This window comes from Nerophis ophidion, linkage group LG06 (assembly GCF_033978795.1).
Source record: "Nerophis ophidion isolate RoL-2023_Sa linkage group LG06, RoL_Noph_v1.0, whole genome shotgun sequence".
NCBI classification, from domain to species: Eukaryota; Metazoa; Chordata; class Actinopteri; order Syngnathiformes; family Syngnathidae; genus Nerophis; species Nerophis ophidion.
In genome coordinates, this window is record NC_084616.1 from 16,484,937 (window position 1) to 16,509,011 (window position 24,075).

The 24,075-nt window shown below is 41.5% G+C and overlaps 1 protein-coding gene across 1 annotated transcript in view; it reads right to left on the reverse strand.

Annotated features, from left to right (window-relative positions):
- LOC133554272 (myosin-7B-like) overlaps positions 1-24,075 on the reverse strand; it is a 70,880-nt gene that overhangs the window by 30,041 nt on the left and 16,764 nt on the right. The window contains exons 2-15 of the mRNA XM_061902786.1: positions 21,865-21,964; positions 21,692-21,795; positions 21,472-21,615; positions 21,250-21,406; positions 21,152-21,179; positions 16,276-16,369; positions 16,113-16,205; positions 15,889-15,952; positions 14,734-14,832; positions 7,243-7,346; positions 7,036-7,174; positions 6,757-6,875; positions 6,525-6,674; positions 6,285-6,455 (exon numbers count right to left, since the gene is read on the reverse strand). Coding sequence (XP_061758770.1) covers positions 6,285-6,455; positions 6,525-6,674; positions 6,757-6,875; positions 7,036-7,174; positions 7,243-7,346; positions 14,734-14,832; positions 15,889-15,952; positions 16,113-16,205; positions 16,276-16,369; positions 21,152-21,179; positions 21,250-21,406; positions 21,472-21,615; positions 21,692-21,795; positions 21,865-21,964 — 1,566 coding nt within the window. The remainder of the gene's footprint in view (positions 1-6,284; positions 6,456-6,524; positions 6,675-6,756; positions 6,876-7,035; positions 7,175-7,242; positions 7,347-14,733; positions 14,833-15,888; positions 15,953-16,112; positions 16,206-16,275; positions 16,370-21,151; positions 21,180-21,249; positions 21,407-21,471; positions 21,616-21,691; positions 21,796-21,864; positions 21,965-24,075) is intronic.

Here is a 24,075-nt window from a genome sequence, read left to right on the forward strand (position 1 = left end):
TGGAAGTAAATCTTTACTTGCTTTATAAATCATTTGGGCAGTCTTGAGTTGGATGAGATCTGGTAGTTTTAAATCAAATGTTTTTATAAATAATCCATTAGTGTGTTCTCGGGGTCCTGTGTTATGTATCAGTCTGATGGCCCTTTTTTGCATTATGAATAGTGGTTGGATGTTCGTCTTATATGTATTTCCCCAAACTTCTAGACAGTAACTCAAATATGGTAAAACAAGTGTACAATAAAGAGTGTGTAATGTTTTTTGATTAAGAATGTGCCTTGTTTTACCCAGGACAGCAATACTTCTGGCCAACTTCCCTTTGATGTATGTAATGTGTGACTTCCAGCAGATCCTTTGGTCCAAGATCACACCCAAAAATTTGATTTTGTTTACTCTTTCTATACTAACATTGTCTATATACAATTTTACATCTATATCATTTCTCTTATTTCCAAATAACATAAAGTTAGTTTTATTTAGGTTCAATGATAATTTATTAGCATCAAACCATTTTTTTAGTTTATACATCTCCATGGTGACGGTCCTCAGGAGCTGCTGCAAGTCCACATCAGAACAGAGTACATTGGTGTCATCCGCAAATAACACATATTTAAGGTTTTCAGTTACTTTACAAATATCATTTATATACATGATGAACATCTTGGGCCCTAAAACTGACCCCTGTGGTACCCCACATTTAATATTTAACCAGCATGATTTGTTTTGTGATATCTGTACAAACTGCTTTCTATCAGATAAATAACTTTTTATCCATTCCAGAACAATACCCCTAAAACCATATTTTTCCATTTTTCTAAAAAGAATACTATGGTCTACTGTATCAAAAGCCTTCTTAAGATCTAAGAATACTCCTATTGTATATTTATTTTTATCAATACTATCAGTTATTTCCTCAATTAAATCTGTTAATGCTTGTGCTGTTGATCGATTATTCCTGAAACCATATTGCCTATCTGTTAATAATTCATTTTTTTCTACAAAGCCATCGAATCTATTTATAAATATTTTTTCTAATATTTTGGAGAACTGTGGTAGTATTGAGATTGGTCTGTAGTTTGTGAATAAGTGTCCGTCTCCCGCTTTGTGAATAGGAACAACTTTTGCAATTTTCATTAGTTGAGGAAATACTCCCATTTCAAATGAAAGGTTAAATAGATACGCTAATGGAGCACTAATTCCATCTATCACACACTTTAAAGTTTGCATGTCTATATCATCCACATCTTTGCTTGTTTTGTTCTTAAAACTTTTGACTATGTCCCTGATTTCTCTTTCTACTACTGGTTTTAAAAACATTGTTTTAGGGTTTGGGTTGATATAATCTGCTGCATCTATTTTTGTCCCTTCTACCTTTATCTCTTCTGCTAGTTTCGGTCCAATATTTATAAAATACTCATTAAATGTATTTACTATCACCTCCTTATCCTTAATCATATTGTTATTTTCCATAAAGTATGGTGGGTATTGATTATCATCATTTTTATTTCTAATAATACCATTTAATATTTTCCATACACCTCTTATATTATTCTTGTTATATTCCAGTTTATTTATATAATAATCTTTTTTACACATTCTGATTATATTGATTAGTTTATTTTTATATTTTTTATATTTATTTTCATTTACTAAAGTTCTATTTTTTATAAATTCCTTATATAAAATATTCTTTTTTTTACAGGCATTTTGGAGTCCTTTAGTCATCCACGGTTTAAACTCGCCGTACTTTGACTTCCTTTTATAATTTACTACTGGACAATTTCCATCATATAGTATTTTAAATGTGTTTAAGAATTCTTCATAAGCTGCATTAACTTCTTTTTTATCATAAATAGTATTCCAATTTTGCTTTTGTAGTTCATTCTTGAATTTGTTGAGCGATTTCTCTGTTATGATTCTTTTATAGACAGTTTCACATTCATTCTTGATTTTAATTTTACTGGCACAGTTGTAGACCACAAAGACTGGGAGATGATCACTTATATCATTTATCAAGATTCCACATATTAGGTTGTCATCCATTATATTGGTAAATATATTGTCAATTAGGGTGGCACTATGTGATGTGATTCTTGTTGGTTTATTTATCAAAGATATCAAACTCATACTGTGCATTGTGTCTATAAATTCTGCTGTTTCTCTATTGCTACTTGTATGTATTAAGTCAATGTTAAAGTCTCCACTAATAAATATTTCTTTGTTATTCAATTTATGAAATAATCCTTCCATAGCTTTGGTGAAGATTTCTATTTTGGATCCCGGAGTTCTATATATACAACTAACTAGGATATTTTTTCTTCCTTCTCTTATAATCTCTACCGTTATACATTCCATTACTTGTTCAATGATAGATGTCATATTTTCAACTTTAATAAAGTTTAGATTTTTATCAATATAGAGTGCTACTCCTCCTCCCTTTTTATCTATTCTATCCAAATGCACAAATTCATATCCATTCAGACCAAAATCTACACTTTTTTCTTGAGTTATCCAAGTTTCTGATATTGCTATAATGCTAAAAGGTTTTACAAATTGACTTAAAAATTCCTTTATATGGTGAAAGTTTGCAGACAGACTTCTACTATTAATATGTATAATTGTTAATTGGTTACTTAATTTTATACTGTCATTATATTGTTCATCTGTATAATATTTGCAATTCATTGCTATGCCATTGAATAAATTTTTTTCAGGGTCTATATCGTTTTCAAACATAGTGCAAAGTTCATATTTCACTCATTCATTTGCTGTTATATTAACATTCAATTACCAAGTTGGCAACATGATTACTGGTTTCATCATTTGTACTTTTCAAGCTCCCCCATTTCTCTGATTACTAGAACCTTTGCTTCTTCAGGCGTGCCCTGTAGTTTTATCCAGACTTTGCAATTCCGTGTCCACGTGGACTGAATTTTCCCTTGTTTCTTTAGGGCCCTAGCCTGTCTTGCTATGTCCGAGTTTTTTTTTGTTAAGTGCTCATTAATGTACACTGCCGTACCTCTTAACTTTTTAGACTGTCTCAAAAGATCAGTTTTTACTTTCCTGTTCGTAAACCTTACAATAATTGCTTGTTTTGCCAAGTTATCCCTTCGAGGGAGGGTATGACAGGCAGAGATAGCATTACTGTCTATTTCAATGTTCTTAGACTGAAAAAACTGCAGGACCTGTTGCTCCAGGTTTTCTAGCTCCATCGTGGACTCATCCCCACCATTCTTTTCACCTGCAGTTGCTCGAGCATATGAGCGGTGTTTGGTGTTCAAGCCACTGACAATCACATCATCCATTCTTGTGTATTGTTCAAGTTCATCAACACGTCCTTCCAATATTTTAATTGATTTGTCTTTTTCTACAATTATTTTTTTTAGCTCTCTAACTTCCTCCACTAGTTGACTAAGAGCAGTTTGTTGGTTTGCCACTCTGGACAACTCTTCAGACATAAAGTTAAGCGAGAGTTTTATTTCTTCCAGCTCGTCAACCTGTGCCTTCCTAGGAGGCATTGTTACTGTTGGTAGTTTAACCTTGCAGTACCTTGATCAGCAGGCTTTATGGCAGTCTGCTTGATATGTTGGTGGTAGGTGCTGCTGTACTGGAGTTGGAGAAATTGATGTTTGTGAATGCTTGCTAATTCCTCAGGGCAGCAACAACAGCAGTGTTAGCCTCCTCAGGGCAGCAGCAACAGCAGTGTTAGCCTCCTCAGGGCAGCAGCAACAGCAGTGTTAGCCTCCTCAGGGCAGCAGCAACAGCAGTGTTAGCCTCCTCAGGGCAGCAGCAACAGCAGTGTTAGCCTCCTCAGGGCAGCAGCAACAGCAGTGTTAGCATCCTCAGGGCAGCAGCAACAGCAGTGTTAGCCTCCTCAGGGCAGCAGCAACAGCAGTGTTAGCCTCCTCAGGGCAGCAGCAACAGCAGTGTTAGCCTCCTCAGGGCAGCAGCAACAGCAGTGTTAGCCCCCTCAGGGCAGCAGCAACAGCAGTGTTAGCCTCCTCAGGGCAGCAGCAACAGCAGTGTTAGCCTCCTCAGGGCAGCAGCAACAGCAGTGTTAGCCCCCTCAGGGCAGCAGCAACAGCAGTGTTAGCCTCCTCAGGGCAGCAGCAACAGCAGTGTTAGCCTCCTCAGGGCAGCAGCAACAGCAGTGTTAGCCTCCTCAGGGCAGCAGCAACAGCAGTGTTAGCCTCCTCAGGGCAGCAGCAACAGCAGTGTTAGCCTCCTCAGGGCAGCAGCAACAGCAGTGTTAGCCTCCTCAGGGCAGCAGCAACAGCAGTGTTAGCCCCCTCAGGGCAGCAGCAACAGCAGTGTTAGCCTCCTCAGGGCAGCAGCAACAGCAGTGTTAGCCTCCTCAGGGCAGCAGCAACAGCAGTGTTAGCCTCCTCAGGGCAGCAGCAACAGCAGCGTTAGCCTCCTCAGGGCAGCAGCAACAGCAGTGTTAGCCTCCTCAGGGCAGCAGCAACAGCAGTGTTAGCCTCCTCAGGGCAGCAGCAACAGCAGCGTTAGCCTCCTCAGGGCAGCAGCAACAGCAGTGTTAGCCCCCTCAGGGCAGCAGCAACAGCAGTGTTAGATATTGATAGTGAAGGACTAGAAAAATTGATGAATAAATAAATAAAATAAAAAGCGACGGCTCCAGGCGGCGGCAGTGTGAGCATTTCAGATGTAATTTGACACATTTACTAGGATAATTCTGGAAGATCCCTTATCTGCTTATTGTTTTAATAGTGTTTTGATAAGATTGTCGGATGGCTACGGTGAATACGCCAGTGTCTCAGAGAGAAGCCGAGGAGCCAAGCTCACAGCTGCCTTTTTTGACAGCTACTGCAGGAGACTGTCCTGGGTATGACGTTAAACTACATCCAGGCATGAGATGGGAGGTTGTGTGTGGGGTTAGTGAGTCCCAACCAACGTCTATAAAATGGACACAAAGAACCGTTTACACCTTCTCTTGTGACTGGCGGGCGGTCAGCGCCATAAAGCTGAGCGGGTCCCTGGGTAAATGGTGCGCGGACAACCAACAGGACGGACTAAGTTCAACAGCCCAGTAAGGCAATAAGTCTAGGAGAAGGATCTCTGATATAAAATACCCCCTTCCAACCCACACCAAGCCAGCGTGGAAGGTGTAGGCTAATAACCAGCATGAAAAGTACGCCAAATGGCAGAAACATGCTGAGGCTTTCGTCCAGCAGTGGACTGACAACGGCTGATGATGACTGCAGGAGGACGAATAATCCACTGATGTCTCCGGTAAGATATACATCACAATTTTCCCATCCAAAAACATGCTGGTTGACGTAGAGAAACATGTTCGCTTGACCGCTCTGTGTTAAAGCTTCACAACAAACAAATAAACACCGGCTGTGTCTCGGTGCAAAAGACAGCTGCAATCCGCCGCTTTCCACTACCAGCATTGTTTTTTATAGTCTCTATTATTAATTGAACAAATTGCAAAAGATTCAGCAACACAGATGTCCAAATTACTGTTTAATTGCGCGATGAAAAGAGACGACTTTTAGCCGTAACCAGGGGCGCCGCTAGGGATTTTGGGTCCCATGAAAATAATCTTTACAGGACCCCTCTGTATTATAATTTCATCATCATTAGGGGCCTCTCTGGGCCCTCCTCCATCATGGGCCCCTAGAATCCGTCTGCTTTACCCCCCCTTTTCGGCGCCCCTGGCCGTAACTGGTGCTGAGCTAGTATGTCCCCTCCAACCCGAAACGTCACAAACACGCGTCATCATTAAGGGACGGCGTGGCGTAGTGGGAGAGTGGCCGTGCGCAACCCGAGGTCCCTGGTTCAAATCCCACCTAGTACCAACCTCGTCACGTCCGTTGTGTCCTGAGCAAGACACTTCACCCTTGCTCCTGATGGGTGCTGGTTGGCGCCTTGCATGGCAGCTCCCTCCATCAGTGTGTGAATGTGTGTGTGAATGGGTAAATGTGGAAGTAGTGTCAAAGCGCTTTGAGTACCTTGAAGGTAGAAAAGCGCTATACAAGTATAACCCATTTATCATTTATTTATTTATCATTCTGCTACGTTTTCAACAAGAAACTCCGCGGGAAATTTAAAATTGTAATTTAGTAAACTAAACCGGCTGTATTGGCATGTGTTGCAACGTTAGTTTATACATCAATGATGAAATATTATCAGACTGCGTGGTCAGTAGTAGTGGGTTTCAGTAGGCCTTTAAAGGTGTTTAAATGTTTTGGGTCACGAGTGGCATGGTACTGGCTCGACCTGAAGGAGGGTTCCAGAAACATGGGCGAAAAGGAGCGACGCACCTTCTCAATTAGGTCGATGCAGGCCTGCAGATCAAGACCAAAGTCTATGAACGTCCACTCAATGCCTTCAGTCTTGTACTCCTCCTGCTCCAGGATGAACATGTGGTGGTTGAAATACTGCTGTAGCTTCTCGTTGGTGAAGTTGATGCACAGCTGCTCAAAGCTGTTTAACTGGATGGACAAGAAACAAGTCATGAGGACATCAACTCTTGGAAGCAACACATCAAAGGTCAATGATACCTCAAAAATCTCAAAGCCGGCAATGTCCAGGACACCGATGAAGTACTGTCGAGGTAGTGCCGTGTACAAGGACACGTTAATGCGACTGACAAGCCACCTGAACATACGGTCATAGGTGGCCTTTGCTAAAGCTGCCGCCGCAAAGTACACCTGCACACAACCAGGGAGGCAGGTCCACATGACTCAGTTGATGTCTCTGGAACGGCTCTCAGTGATCTCTTGGACTAGTTACCTGCTCTACTGTCTGTCCTTTTACGATTGACTCATTTCCTACTTTGACTCGAGGGTTCAGGAGGCCTTTCAGAAGGTCAGCAGAACTGATGCCCATCAAGTAAGCTGCCTTGTCCACACCTACGAGGACATACGCACAAGTAGTCAATGTATTCTGCTCTTTGGACTCGGTATTGCATAAAGAGGCCAATAGGAATTATGTCTGCAATCTGCAAACAGTTCATTTTCTGTAAAAAAAAAAATTAAGACAAAATAGTTTTCCGGGCAAAAAAAATCCTACTCTCAGTGCCGTCAGCGTCCGCTTGTTCTTCTCGTTGTTTTTTCTTGAACTTCATGTTGCCAAAGTGCATGATGGCGCCGACGATCTTGTAGATGCCATACTTCTCCTCTGACGTGAAGCCCAACGTGTCCATGGCATGCTGCACACAAGGACATAGATATTCAGAGGCCGAGTTCGGAGACAACGCTTTGTGACCGTTTTCCATACGTCGGTGAGTTCGAGCTCCTCGCTGTCTTTAATGCCTGGCACCGTGGTGACGCCCTGCGAGCAGAAGTGGTAATCGTACGGGTTCTTGGTCACCAGCAGCATGTCTGCAACAGGAAAACGACAGACCGGCTGTCACTGTTGTCAACTGACCAAAAACTGGTTTTATCTTCTCAGAAAAATTTCAAAGGTAAAAAATTTGGATCTCGAAGTGATCATTCACGCGTTCATTTCGTCTTGTATTGACTATTGCAATTCTCTCTTCACCCTTTTCAAAAAGTCAACGCTAAAGAGACTTCAGGATGTACAAAATGCGGCTGCCAGACTTTTGACCGGTGCATCCAGAACAGCCTATATCACCCCCGTTTTATCCACTCTTCATTGGCTTCCAGTTAAATTCCGCATTGGGTTTAAAGGGGAACATTATCACCAGACCTATATAAGCGTCAATATATACCTTAATGGTGCAGAAAAGAGACCATATATTTTTTTAACCGATTTCCGAACTCTAAATGGGTGAATTTTGGCGAATTAAACGCCTTTCTGTTTATCGCGCTGGAGGCGATGACGTCAGAATGTGAGGTCGCCGAGGTAACACACCCGCCATTTTCATTTTCAACACATTACAAACACCGGGTCTCAGCTCTGTTATTTTCCTTTTTTTTACTATTTTTTGGAACCTTGGAGACATCATGCCTCGTCGGTGTGTTGTCGGAGGGTGTAACAACACTAACAGGGAGGGATTCAAGTTGCACCACTGGCCCGAAGATGCGAAAGTGTCTGCCGCCAGACCCCCATTGAATGTGCCAGAGTGTCTCCACATTTTACCGGCGATGCTAAAACAGACATGGCACAGAGATGTATGGATAACCTGCAGATGCATTTGCAACGATAGTCAACGAAATCACAAAGATGAGTTTTGTTGATGTTGACTGCCAGCTAATCGATGCTAAAATGCTACGCTAATCGATGCTAACATGCTATTTACCGGCGGTGCTAAAGCAGACATGGTACAGAGATGTATGGATAACCTGTAGATGCATTTGCAACTATATTACGTTTCCTTCCACCCACATTTAATGTGAAAAAAACACCAATCGACGGATTTAAGTTGCTCCAGTGTCAAAAAATGCGAAAGTCCTGATCGTTTGGTCGATCGGCGATGCTAACGCAGCTATTTGGCCATGCTATGGCTATGAATAGCGTCAATAGCTATTCGCTCAATAGCTTCAGTTTCTTCTTCAATTCTTTCATACTCCAACCATCTGTTTCAATACATGCGTAATCTGTTGAATCGCTTAAATCGCTGAAATCCGATTTTGAATCCGAGCTAATGTCACTATATCTTGCTGTGGTATTCAATCAATCAATCAATCAATGTTTACTTATATAGCCCTAAATCACTAGTGTCTCAAAGGGCTGCACAAACCACCACGACATCCTCGGTAGGAAAACTCACACCCAGTGGGACATTGGTGACAATAATGACCCAGTGGGACGTCGGTGACAATGATGACTATGAGAACCTTAGAGAGGAGGAAAGCAATGGATGTCGAGCGGGTCTAACATGATACTGTGAAAGTTCAATCCACAATGGATACAACACAGTCGCGAGAGTCCAGTCCAAAGAGGATCCAAGACACAGCAGCGAGAGTCCCGTTCACAGCGGAGCCAGCAGGAAACCATCCCAAGCGTAGGCGGACCAGCAGCGCAGAGATGTCCCCAGCCGATACACAGGCGAGCAGTACATGGCCACCGGATCGGACCGGACCCCCTCCACACGGGAGAGTGGGACATAGAAGAAAAAGAAAAGAAACGGCAGATCAACTGGTCTAAAAAGGGAGTCTATTTAAAGGCTAGAGTATACAAATGAGTTTTAAGGTGAGACTTAAATGCTTCTACTGAGGTGGCATCGCGAACTGTTACCGGGAGGGCATTCCAGAGTACTGGAGCCCGAACGGAAAATGCTCTATAGCCCGCAGACTTTTTTTGGGCTTTGGGAATCACTAATAAGCCGGAGTCCTTTGAACGCAGATTTCTTGCCGGGACATATGGTACAATACAATCGGCAAGATAAGATGGAGCTAGACCGTGTAGTATTTTATACGTAAGTGGTAAAACCTTAAAGTCACATCTTAAGTGCACAGGAAGCCAGTGCAGGTGAGCCAGTACAGGCGTAATGTGATCAAACTTTCTTGTTCTTGTCAAAAGTCTAGCAGCCGCATTTTGTACCAACTGTAATCTTTTAATGCTAGACATGGGGAGACCCGAAAATAATACGTTACAGTAGTCGAGGCGAGACGTAACAAAAGCATGGATAATGATCTCAGCGTCTTTAGTGGACAGAATGGAGCGAATTTTAGCGATATTACGGAGATGAAAGAAGGCCGTTTTAGTAACGCTTTTAATGTGTGCCTCAAAGGAGAGAGTTGGGTCGAAGATAACACCCAGATTCTTTACCGTGTCGCCTTGTTTAATTGTTTGGTTGTCAAATGTTAGAGTTGTATTATTAAATAGAGTTCGGTGTCTAGCAGGACCGATAATCAGCATTTCCGTTTTTTTGGCGTTGAGTTGCAAAAAGTTAGCGGACATCCATTGTTTAATTTCATTAAGACACGCCTCCAGCTGACTACAATCCGGCGTGTTGGTCAGCTTTAGGGGCATGTAGAGTTGGGTGTCATCAGCATAACAGTGAAAGCTAATACCGTATTTGCGTATGATGTCACCTAGCGGCAGCATGTAGATGCTGAAGAGTGCAGGGCCAAGGACCGAACCCTGGGGAACTCCACACGTTACCTTAACGTAGTCCGAGGTCACATTGTTATGGGAGACACACTGCATCCTATCAGTAAGATAAGAGTTAAACCAAGACAGGGCTAAGTCTGACATACCAATTCGTGTTTTGATACGTTCTAATAAAATATTATGATCGACGGTATCGAAAGCAGCGCTAAGATCGAGGAGCAGCAACATAGATGACGCATCAGAATCCATCGTTAGCAATAGATCATTAGTCATTTTTGCGAGGGCTGTCTCCGTGGAGTGATTTGCCCTGAAACCGGATTGAAAGGTTTCACATAGATTGTTAGACGCTAAGTGTTCATTTAACTGCTCCGCAACAATTTTTTCAAGGATTTTTGAAATAAAGGGAAGGTGAGACACCGGTCGGTAGTTTACCATGAGGTCAGGATCGAGGTTAGGTCTTTTAAGAAGAGGATGAATAACCGCTTTTTTGAATGCTAGGGGAACAGTGCCCGAGGAGAGTGATAAGTTTATAATATTTAGCACTGATGGACCTAATAATACAAAGAGCTCCTTGATCAGTTTCCCAGGAAGAGGGTCAAGTAAACATGTTGTCTGTTTTATTCCATTTACACGTTGTAACAATTCCTCTAATGTTATTTCCTCAAAACGAGAGAAAGTATTTTGGAGGGCAGTATCCGCCGTATATACAATCGTGTCAGTGTTAATAGAACCCCGTTGTAGCTGGGACGCATTGTCTTTAATCTCCTTTCTAATGACTTCAATTTTCTTACTAAAGAATTGCATAAAGTCATCAGCTGAGTGGGTTGAGCTACTGGAAGGAGTCCCTTGTTGGGTTAGCGATGCTACCGTACTAAACAAAAATTTAGGATCGTTTTTATTACGGTGGATGAGATTTGAGTAATATTTAGCTTTAGCTAAGGTAAGCATGCGTTTATAAGTTATTAAACCATCACTCCATGCTTGATGGTGCACCTCAAGTTTAGTCGTGCGCCATTTGCGTTCCAGCTTTCTACATAATAATTTCTGAGCTCTAGTGTCTTCTGTAAACCACGGGGTGCGCTTTTTTGGAGCCTTTTTTAACTTTAGCGGTGCTATGTTATCAATGGTTTCGCGCAGGGCGTCGTTAAAGTTGTTAGTGAGGTTATCAGTAGAGCCCACATACTTTGGGAATGGTGCCATTACCGAGGGCAGTAGGTCAGCAAGAGTTGTCGTTGTGGCTGTATTAATGTTGCGGCTGCTATAGCAGTTATTATTATTATTAGTTTGACGAACATGCGTCTGAACCTCGAATTTTATAAGGTAATGATCAGACAATACTTTAGTATACGGGAGTATCGTAACTTTGGAAACGTTGATGCCCCTGACAAGCACTAGGTCTATCGTATTACCGTTGCGATGCGTGGGTTCATTTATTATTTGTGTGAGACCACAGCTATCAATTACAGTCTGGAGCGCTACGCACGGTGGGTCCGATGGGGTATTCATATGGATATTAAAGTCCCCCATTATGATTATATTATCGGCGTGTGTCACTAGATCAGCAACGAACTCTGAGAATTCATTAATAAAGTCCGAATAGGGCCCTGGGGGGCGGTAGATAACAGCCAGGTGTAGAGGCAGCGGTGTGACAGACCTCATAGTAAGCACCTCAAACGATTTATATTTATTATTTATGTTAGGACTAAGGTTAAAGTTTTCGTTGTATATTAGTGCAACCCCCCCACCCCTTTTGAGCGGACGGGCAATATGCGCATGTGTAAAGTTAGGAGGACATGCCTCATTTAGCGCAAAAAAGTCGTTTGGTTTAAGCCAGGTTTCGCTGAGACCGATGACGTTAAGATTGTTGTCTCTGATAATATCATTAACTAACAACGTTTTAGGAGACAATGATCTTATGTTTAAAAAACCTATATTATAGGTAGTGGGCTGTTTTAGGGAGTTTTTGATCAAATTATCCGTAGTAGCAATATTAATAATTTTGTGTTTATTATGCCCAGTGCATTTAGTATAGTTACGACCATATCTAGGAATTGATACGACAGGAATTTTCCGATTGTTTGATTGTTGCTTTGATAAACTGCACGCATCATGGTTAGCCACCTCAGTAACGGGGATTTTCCGATTGTTTGTTTGTTGCTTTGATAAACTGCACGCATCATAGTTAGCCACCTCAGTAAAACACATGTCCAACTCTGAAACACTCAAAGCAGAAAAAACTTGTTCTAATTTAACTGACTCCTTACCCAGACCAGTAGTCTCGCATTTTCCATCTAAATCCGTCTTCGGGATGGAGGAAAGTGGTGTTCTGTGGGGATTAGCCTTCTGCTTTGTTTTTAGCCCCGCTCGGCATCCGCGTTTCCGATCACACCGCTGGCGTCTGCTCCGTAGACGGCCCCCGCTGCTACTAGACTCCCCTGCTTCACAGGCCGCTGGATGTAGCCGCCGATGTATTCCCATGCTAGTTAGCAAGTCTAGCACGCAAGTGTCTATCGGTCCAAAATGGCCCGATGTGTCCACATCCAGAAGTGTCTGGCGGTCGTACGTGATCACGGAGTGACCACGATGTGAGCCAGCCATAAAGTTTGTGGAATTGTCCGGTATTTCTGCCAAATGTTCCATCTTTAGCAGGAGCTCCTCGAGTGCGCAGCCCGTCCGGGCGCCGCCATCTTGGAGTAAGTATTCCCATTGTTTGTTTACATTGGCAGCACTGTATGACGTCACAGGGAAATGGATAGTGGTTTTGAAGATAGCGAAAATAAGGCACTTTAAAGCTTTATTTAGGGATATTCCGAGACCGGTAAAATTTCGAAAAAAAATTCAAAAAATACAACAAGCCACTGGGAACTGATTTTTATTGTTTTTAACCCTTTTGAAATTGTGATAGTGTTCCCCTTTAACATTTTTGTCCTGACATTCCGTGCATTGCATGGTGGGGCCCCTCAGTACATCACTGGTTTGTTATGTCCCTACACTTCAGGGCGCAGCCTCCGGTCTTCAGGCCAGGGTCCTCTAAAGCAGTGTTTTTCAACCTTTTTTGAGCCGAGGCACATTTCTTGCGTTGAAAAAATGCGGAGGCTCACCACCAGCAGAAATCATTAAAAAACAAAACTCAGTTGACAGTAATAAGTCGTTGTCGCAATTGTTGGATGACTTTAACGCATAACCAAGCATGCATCAATATAGCTCTTGTCTCAAAGTAGGTGTACTATCACCACCTGTCACATCACACCCTGACTTATTTTGACTTGTTTTCTGTTTTCATGTGTGTAGTGTTTTACTTCTTGTCCTGCGCTCCTATTTTGGTGGCTATATCTCTTTTTTTTTGGGGGGGGGGGGGTATTTTCCTTTAGCAGTTTCATGTCTTCCATTGAGCGATATTTCCCGCATCTACTTTGTTTTAGCAATCAAGAATATTTTATTGTTTTTATCCTTCTTTGTGGGGACATTGTTGATTGTCATGTCACGTTCGGATGTACATTGTGGACGCCATCTTCGCTCCACAGTAAGTCTTTGCTGTTGTCCAGCATTCTGTTTTTGTTTAATTTGTAGCCAGTTCAGTCTTAGTTTCATTCTTCATAGCCTTCCCTAAACTTCAATGCCTTTTTTTAGGGGCACTCGCCTTTTGCTTATTTTTGGTTTAAGCATAAGACACCTTTTTACCTGCACGCTGCCTCCCGCTGTTTCCGATTATCTATCTGCTGCCACCTACTGATATGGAAGAGTATTACATGGTTACTCAGCCGAGCTCTAGACAGCACCGACCACTCAACAACACATCATTTGCCGACTATAATTACTGGTTTGCAAAAAAATATTTTTAACCCAAATGGGTGAAATTAGATAATCTCCCACGGCACACCAGACTGCGTCTCACGGCTCACTAGTGGTTGGAAAAACACTGCTCTAAAGATCCCAAAAACTCGTTTTAATACTCGTGGAGACCTGGCGTTCCAGACTATAGCTCCCAGACTCTGTAACAGTTTGCACCAGTCCCTTCGTGGTCTTGACTGTATTGAAAGTTTTAAGAAACATTTTAAAAACGTATCTTTTTAGTGAAGCTTTTAGTTAATGCACCTTTTAACTGCCATTTTTAATCCACTTTGTATCCTTTTTATGATGTTGCCCCAGCTTTATATTGAATTGTTGTTTTACTTTACCTATGTTTTTGTATAGCGCTTTGTGATTTTATCTGTGAAAAGCGCTTTATACTTACTACTTACTTACTTACTTACTGTATGTATGCTTTAAAAGTCTAATTGTTTAGCTCTTTTTTGAGGAACCTGACTAATTTAACGCAACGAAACGTACTGAATGTGGTTTTCTGAACTATTATCATCAAGCCAACAATACGGTGAAGGCCAGCACTCACCAGTAGTACTCAACTCAAGCTACTTCTTTTTCTCTATCTTTTTGCTGTGCGGTAGACTTGCTCGTACATGCACATGCATTCTCCGTGTATAGTTCGAGTTTTATATCCATCACTACACTCGCGATGGAAGCGCTAATAACTACAGCATGACTTGGAGGACTTTGAATAAGTCTGTAAAACATAGTCTTTGCAAAATTTTGACCAAACACCCACCATTAATTTACGTAATGTAGACCACAACAAAGTGTTTTAAATGTAGAAAAAATATCCCTTTTAAGAAAGTGAAATATGATACACTTTAAATGCTCACATTGACACAAAGCCACGTAAATGGACGAGCTTGTATTAAATGGGTTTACCTTGTAGTTCTGGCTTGTGATTGGAAAGGATCTGGTAGTAAATGTGGTAACTTCTCTCTTCGGGCTGCTGGAACACAACTCTGGACTTTTCTAGAAGGTCTAGACGTTTATGCACACAAAAAAAAGGTAAATGTATATTCCAGAAAACACACAAACCTTAAAACATTTGAACTTTTAAACCATAAAATGGAAAAAGTGACAAAGAAATTTAAAGTATTAAGATATTATGTTCTCTGGGTTTTTTTTTTTTTTAACCCTCTCTGGGTTGCGGGGGTGCTGGAGCCTAACCCAGCCGCATTCGGGCAGAAGGCGGTGTACACCCTGGACAAGTCGCCACCTCATTGCAAGGCTAACACAGATAAACAGACAACATCCACACTCACAATTTAGTGTTGCCAATCAACTTAACCCCAGATGCATGTTTTTGGAGGTGGGAGGAAGCCGGAGTACCCGGAGGGAACCCACGCAGTCACGGGGAGAACATGCAAACTCCACACAGAAAGATCCCAAGCCCGGGTTTGAACCCAGGACGACTCAGGACCTTCGTATTGTGAGGCTAACACACATAGACAACATTCACACACTAGCGCCAATTTAGTGTTGCCAATCAACCTATGTTGATGGTGGGAGGAAGCCGTAGTACTTGGAGGCAGTCACAGGGATAACATGCAAACTACTCACAGAAAGTCCACAAGCCTGGGAATTGAGCCCAAGACCTTCTTATTGTGAGACACACGCACCAGCCACTCTGTTGCCCGTGTTGACAACTTAAGACGTGTTGACAACCCCTGCTCAGTGTCTGCCCTGAGATTGGTAGGTCGTGAGTTCAAACCCTGGCCAAGTCCTACCAAAGACTATAAAAATGGGACCTATTACCTCCCTGCTTGACACTCAGCATCAAGGGTTGGAATTTGGGGTTGAATCACCATAATGATTCCCGAGCGCGGGATTCGCTCACTGCTCTCCTCACCTCCCAGGGGGTGGAACAAGAGGATGGGTCAAATGCAGAGGGTGATTTCACCACATCTAGTGTGTACGTGACTATCAGTGGTACTTTAACTTTAACTGTTTAAGCTTTACAAAGTTTTAGAATTGACTGGACCAACACCGCCCTTCGTTGCTATGATGTTTGTAGGTTCAAACAGTGTTACTTACAAATGTCGATGTCAGCGGACGCCAGCTTTCCCGTATGTCCAAAGTGAATTCTGATGAACTTTCCCTGTGGCAAAGCCAACCAGAACTCTTTAGAACCTTGACTGCCATACACAACTATGGTTGACAAGAACCTTCAACATTTTGTCGTCAACGTGATCATTTTGTAGGGCTGTAAAATTAATACATTTAGTCTTCATAATAGCTGTGGCCAGAGATCCACTCACAAATCGAGAGGAGTTGTCGTTGCGGATGGTTTTTGCGTTTCCGAAAGCTTCCATGGCGGGATTCGCTTCAATGATCTGGTCCTCCAAGGATCCCTGACAACACAAAAATACACCTGGTCCTGACAGAAGCTAACTGGAATCAAGTTTTTTTTTTTAAACATACCCCTTTTTTCACAGTTTCTCCAAGAGCGGCGGTGATGGCAAAATACTGGATCACTCTCTTCGTGTTGACCGTTTTTCCTGCGCCTGACTCGCCGCTAACAAGACCAAACACACCGGTTGAGTGAAAACACTTTTAATTGGTGGTCACGTATCATTTTTGTTTTCCTACAAATGATGAAGAATGTTAGTTGTCTTTTTTCTTAACAAATGTTGAAATCAGGTTCCGTTTTTTGTACGACTCGCTTTTCAATCAAAAAAGAGCTCTTGAAGGTAAACAAAGGGGTGTGGATCGATACAAATATTGACAGTACTGATATCAAGTACCGTATCAAAGTATGGAGGGTAGATTCATATTTTTTATTATCACATAATCTTTTGTCTTTATTGTTATTGTTTACGAACTCAAGTAATAAGTCCCTGAACACAGGAGGGCTTTAAGAGCAAAAAGCAAAGGATGTAAATCAAAGCCAATAGTGGGAAATAATTATATATTTAATTGTGTCTTTGTCTGATTGGAAGTGTGTTAAAAAATTTAATAATTTAATGATCTTGAATGATGTGGTCCTGATGGCTTCATCTGACCGGGATCTTCAGCTCTCACTGGATCGGTTCGCAGCCGAGTGTGAAGCGACCGGAATGAGAATCAGCACCTCCAAGTCCGAGTCCATGGTTCTCGCCCGGAAAAGGGTGGAATGCCATCCCCGGGTTGGGGAGGAGACCCTGCCCCAAGTGGAGGAGTTCAAGTACCTAGGAGTCTTGTTCACGAGTGGGGGAAGAGTGGATCGTGAGATCGACAGGCGGATCGGTGCGGCGTCTTCAGTAATGCGGACGTTGTACCGATCCGTTGTGGTGAAGAAGGAGCTGAGCCGGAAGGCAAAGCTCTCAATTTACCGGTCGATCTACGTTCCCATCCTCACCTATGGTCATGAGCTTTGGGTCATGACCGAAAGGATAAGATCACGGGTACAAGCGGCCGAAATGAGTTTCCTCCGCCGGGTGGCGGGGCTCTCCCTTAGAGATAGGGTGAGAAGCTCTGCCATCCGGGAGGAACTCAAAGTAAAGCCGCGGCTCCTCCACATGGAGAGGAGCCAGATGTGGTGGTTCGGGCATCTGGTCAGGATGCCACCCGAACGCCTCCCTAGGGAGGTGTTTAGGGCACGTCCAACCGGTAGGAGGCCACGGGGAAGACCCAGGACACGTTGGGAAGATTATGTCTCCCGGCTGGCCTGGGAACGCCTCGGGATCCCCCGGGAAGAGCTAGAAGATGTGGCTGGGGAGAGGGAAGTCTGGGTTTCCCTGCTTAGGCTGTTGCCCCCGCGACCCGACCTCGGATAAGCGGAAGAAGATGGATGGATGGATGGATGATCTTGAATGTATCAGCACTGGTATGGTTGATGCTGTCCTTGTAAGTACTTGGTACCTAATTTGTCTGATCGCCCAAAATTAATGTGAAGTAACCGAAGAATTTACTAAAGGTTTAGATCAGGGGTGTGCAAAGATTATCCGCAATTGTGATATTTTTCTTTTTTGAAAAACCATTTAGGCTCACCTCAGTTTTGGTGAATGTTAAAGGTCCCTGGGACCCAAAAGGGTCTCATTCATTAAATTGTTAAAAATAAATAATTTATGAATTTTTTTTAACACTTAAGAATTCATGGATTAACTTCAGATCCATCCATTGCCATAAAGTAAAAAAATTAAATGTTTTAGGTTATATGCCTTTTTTTCCCCCCATAGAAAAACCATGTTTTTAATGCCCAAAAAAAAAACACAAAATATGCAATATTTTCCCTCAAAATACTTTTCAAAATGGAATATTTAATGTGAAGTAATTGGACTCCAAGATAAGTAAATAATTCACAACAACATTGCTCCTGATTCATTAAAAGCTTTTAAACAATGACAGTTAAAAAAAAATCAGATTATAGGTTTTGACATCCAAAAGGCTCATATACGTCAAATAAGTCACTTCCATCCATCCATCCATCCATTTTTTACCGCTTATCCCTTTTTGAGGTCGCGGGGGGTGCTGGGGCCTATATCAGCTGCATTCGGGGTACTCCCTGGACAAGTCGCCACCTCATCGCAGAAATAAGTCACTTATCAGTATATATTAATTTTCTTTCAATGCTTGAATTTCTTGATCAACTTTAGATCAATCTGTTGACTATGAATTTTTCTTATTTGAGTAATGACCATTTTAAAGTAAAAAACTTTTAGTTTTTGGTGTTAATATTGCAACATTTCCCCGTCACATTTCACCTGTTTGCCCTTTAATTCCATTTTTTCCGTTTTTTGTTTTTGTGATAGTATTTTGGGGCCGCGGGCTGCAAACAGCCCCGCTTTGGACAGCTCTAGTTTTTGAAGAAGCTGTGTAAAAACAAAAATCAACCAGCTATTGCTACTTTAAATTGGCAAGTAGATTACTAATTTTTTATGACAAAATAATACAACCAGGAATAACGCAATATGTTGCTGCATTACGTCATCAGCGTAACCCATTATGAAATGGTTGTATTATCATTTATATACCAAATAATTTGTTTTGATATACATTGTGCATCATGGAACGACACAGGAAGTCCTTCTTACAGACAGCCATCAGATTGTATAAATGCATATGTTCCTTTTTGACTGTACTTGAATGTATAATAGACTGTATTCATATTATTCACATGTGAATAATGCTGTATAATAGACTATTTAAATTATTCACATGTGAATAATGCTGATAGACTATTTATTGTATTCACATCTGAATAATGCTGTATAATAGACTGTAATTACGTTATTCACATGTGAATAATGCTGTATAATAGACTGTATTTATGTTATTCACATGTGAATAATGCTGTATAATAGACTGTATTTATGTTATTCACATGTGAATAATGCTGTATAATAGACTGTATTTATGTTATTCACATGTGAATAATGCTGATGGACTATTTATATTATTCACATCTGAATAATGCTGTATAATAGACTGTAATTACGTTATTCACATGTGAATAATGCTGTATAAAAGACTGTATTTATATTATTCACGTGTGAATAAGGCTGTATAATAGACTGTATTTATAGTATTCACATGTGAATAATGCTGTATAATAGACTATTTACATTAGTCACATGTGAATAATGCTGCATAAAAGACTATTTGTATTATTCGCATCTGAATGATGCTGTATGATGGACTGTTTTTACATTATTCACATGTGAATAATGCTGTATGATGGACTGTTTTTACATTATTCACGTGTGAATAATGCTGAATAATAGACTGTTATTCCATCCATCCATCCATTTTCTACCGCTTATTCCTTTTCGGGGTAGCAGGGGGCGCTGGCGCCTATCTCAGCTACAATCGGGCGGAAGGCAGGGTACACCCTGGACAAGTCGCCACCTCATCGCAGGGCCAACACAGACAGACAGACAACATTCACACTCACATTCACACACTAGGGACCATTTACATGTGAATAATGCTCTATAATAGACTATTTATATTCACGTTTGAATAATGCTGTATAAGAGACTGTATTTATGTTATTCACTTGTGAAGAATGCTGTATAATAGACTGTATTTATATTATTCACATATGAATAATGCTATATAATAGACCATTTATATTATTCACATGTAAATTATGCTGTATAATAGACTGTAGTTATATTACTCACATGTGAATAATGCTGTATATTAGACTGTATTTATATTCACGTGTGAATAATGCTGTATAATAGACTGTATTTATATTCACATGTGAATAATGCTGTACAATAGACTGTTTTTATATTATTCACATGTAAATTATGCTGTATAATAGACTGTAGTTATATTATTCACATGTGAATAATGTTGTATATCAGACTGTATTTATGCTTTTCACATGTGAATAATGCTGTATAATAGACTGTATTTATATTATTCACATGTAAATTATGCTGTATAATAGACTGTCGTTATATTACTCACATGTGAATAATGCTGTATAATAGACTGTATTTATATCCACGTGTGAATAACGCTGAATAAAAACTGTTATTCACGTGTGAATAATGCTGTATCATAAACTGTATTTATATTATTCACATGTGAATAATGTTGTATATTAGACTGTATTTATGCTTTTCACATGTGAATAATGTTGTATATTAGACTGTATTTATATTATTCACATGTGAATAATGTTGTATATTAGACTGTATTTATGCTTTTCACATGTGAATAATGTTGTATATTAGACTGTATTTATATTATTCACATGTGAATAATGTTGTATATTAGACTGTATTTATGCTTTTCACATGTGAATAATGTTGTATATTAGACTGTATTTATATTATTCACATGTGAATAATGTTGTATATTAGACTGTATTTATGCTTTTCACATGTGAATAATGCTGTATAATAGACTGTATTTATATTATTCACATGTGAATAATGCTGTATAATAGACTGTATTTATATTATTCACATGTGAATAATGCTGTATAATAGACTGTAGTTATATTATTCACATGTAAATTATGCTGTATAATAGACTGTAGTTATATTACTCACATGTGAATAATGCTGTATAATAGACTGTATTTAAATTATTCACATGTGTAAAATACCTAAGTTTTTATTGTGAGCGAACTGTGATGCTGAATTTCCCCCAGGGATCAATAAAGTACTTTCTATTCTATTCTTCAGATATAGATTTTAGGCCATATTGTCCACGTGTAAACTGTAATAATGCTCAAAAATATTTTTGTGTTAATATTTTCGCGTGCAGATTTACATTATTTCTTGTCGTGAACAAAAATCTAAGATGTTTACGGATTGAAGAAAAAATGAAACTCTACAAATGATGATTAAATACTTACGTGATTAGCATGGACTGGTTCTCACGGTCTGAAGGAGGAAGAGCGGGAAGATTACTCATTGTCAAAATGCGGACAAATGGGTGGTGCATCGGGCTCACTCTGCAGCATGTCGCTGTAGGCGTTGTCGGCGATGGCGTAGATGTGCGGCGGCGTTTCGGCGCGGCGTCTTCCTTTGTACGCCTCCACCACCTCGGCCGAGTAGACCGGCAGCCATTTGTAAGGGTTGACCGTCACGCAGAACAGGCCCGAGTACGTCTGAGACCACACACTTTATTCAGCATGTGTCTGCTTTGCCCGGCGGCAGACCTTGGTGCACGTACGTAGATCATCCACATGCTGTATCTCCTCCTCAGGTTGAAGAGGACCGAGGCCTCGTTGAGGTGCGTCAGCATGGCCATGTCCTCCATCATGTCGAACTTGGGCGGGTTCATCGGCTGGAGGTCGTCGCCTTTGAGGATGACGAACTGAAATGCGCGGAACGAGAAGGACTTTAATTGGAAAATGTCAGTGTCGTAAGTCAAAGTGGTTGAGTCGACTGACGCGTCCATCTTTGGTCTCCACTGTGGTTTTATCTCCATTCAGTTCTCTGACCTCCACCTCCATGTACGCTTCCACATCATCCGGCATCCAAACACGTTTCGTGCCTGGTGGTGCATACACGACGGACAACATTACAACGTGATCATGTTCTTCAAACTCTTTCTAGGGTATACCGTCGAAGGCCTCGGCCTTGGCCGCCAGCTGTTCCAGGTTGGTGAGACGAAGGTAGTGAGCAGCATCTCCAAAATCCTTCAGCTCCAGGAAGCGAGACATCTGAGGACGCACAAGGTCATTTCCGCATCCCAAATCCCACATGTTTGTACACACGAGCGGTGTGAATTTTCGGGCACCTAACGATTCGATCCGAGTCCTGCGGTGACAGTTTGATTCTGAATCGATTTTTGATTCAACACCATTTTCGATTCAAACTGATTCCTGCCATATATTATTTGGTTTACAAACCCCGTTTCCATATGAGTTGGGAAATTGTGTTGGATGTAAATATAAACGGAATACAATGATTCTCAACCCATATTCAATTGAATGCACTACAAAGACAACATATTTGATGTTCAAACTCATAAACCTTATTTATTTTTTCTGCAAATAATAATTCACTTAAAATTTCATGGCTGCAACATGTGCCAAAGTAGTTGGGAAAGGGCATGTGTGTTGTCCTGAAGTCAACTGTTAATATTATTTACGTAATTACATGATCATATTTTTGTATTACTTAATATTTTGTATTAGTAACTGCAATGCTTTAATTTGGAGTTAAAGTTGTTTATATTTATTGTACGCTATAATCGGTAAACGGGCTTCACGGTGGCAGAGGGGTTAGTGCGTCTGCCTCACAATACGAAGTTCCTGCAGTCCTGGGTTCAAATCCAGGCTCAGGATCTTTCTGTGTGGAGTTTGCATGTTCTCCCCGTGAATGCGTGGGTTCCCTCCGGGTACTCCGGCTTCCTCCCACCTCCAAAGACATGCACCTGGGGATAGGTTGATTGGCAACACTAAATTGGCCCTAGTGTGTGAATGTTGTCTGTCTATCTGTGTTGGCCCTGCGATGAGGTGGCGACTTGTCCAGAGTGTACCCCGCCTTCCGCCCGATTGTAGCTGAGATAGGCGCCAGCGCCCCTCGCGACCCCGAACGGGAATAAGCGGTAGAAAATGGATGGATGGATGGATAATCGGTAAACAGCAGTTAGACGATGTCACTTCCGCTAAATTACTTCCTGTTGGTTGACTTCCGGTATTTGTTCGAAAGCTAGAGCTACATTTTTTGGTCTTCTGTAGTACTTTCTGTTGCCATCCTACACAAAGCGGCGAAGAAGCAATGCCGTAAGTCGTCTTTAATAAGTTAACAACATGTCAGACACGTTAAAAAAGTGTAATAGTGCCGATATGTTAAATATAATTGTCGAACTAGATACAATGTGTTCAAGTCATTTAGGCAGACGGGAGTCTTCCCCTGCTGGACATTTTCCGACATTACCGTTACATTTTTATATGTCATTGTAAACGAATATGTACAGAGGCAATAAGTGTGTTGTGTGTTGTGTCTCTTTGTTCTTTTCAGTTTTTCACCATCTCGTCTATGAAGGAATTGTCAAAAGTAAATGGTCAAGCTTACAACGACGTTCTCTTCATTGACTCCGGTTCGGCTTGGTGTTGAGTTGGCGTTTTTACACGTTTCACGAGAACACTAAAGCATGTTCACCACTGTGTTACATCACCTTTTCTTCTAACAACACTCAATAAACGTTTGGGAACTGAGGAAACTAATTGTTGAAGCATTGAAAGTGGAATTCCTTCCCATTCTTGTTTTATGCAGAGCTTCAGTCGTTCAGTCGTGGTGGGCAGTTTGGTTACAACCCCGCCCTCCATGAGTCACCGCTGCCTTGCGGGCAGGTCTTGGTTGACCAAAGGCTAGGGGATGGACTACTCCGACAGAAAACCCCAGGTCACCCTTGGGCAAGGTGTAACACCTGGTAGCCTCCCTCCTCAGGGTTCGAAGTGTTTACCGCTGCCTTGTGGTTAAGGTCTTGGTTGACCAAAGGCTAAGGGAGCAAACCCCACAGACAAATCACGGCTTCTGGGTGAGGCTGGACATCCTGGCAGTTCCAATCACGTTACTGTCACAAGGTCTGTGGTGGACCATGCCAGTCAGAGCATAGCGACATACTCTACACAAGAGCAGAGATAGACAAACCTATCATCTGGTCAGTCGCTGCAACGAGTCGTGGAATCAGTCTGCCTTGGCCTGGCCTTGCCCCTGAGAAACCTCGATTCGCCAAGTTTGTGCTGTTAGTCCCGCAAAAGCTAGCAGTACTTGAAACCTCTTGCAAGCAGTTTTCATGAAAAAATGGTCAGTCGTTCAACAG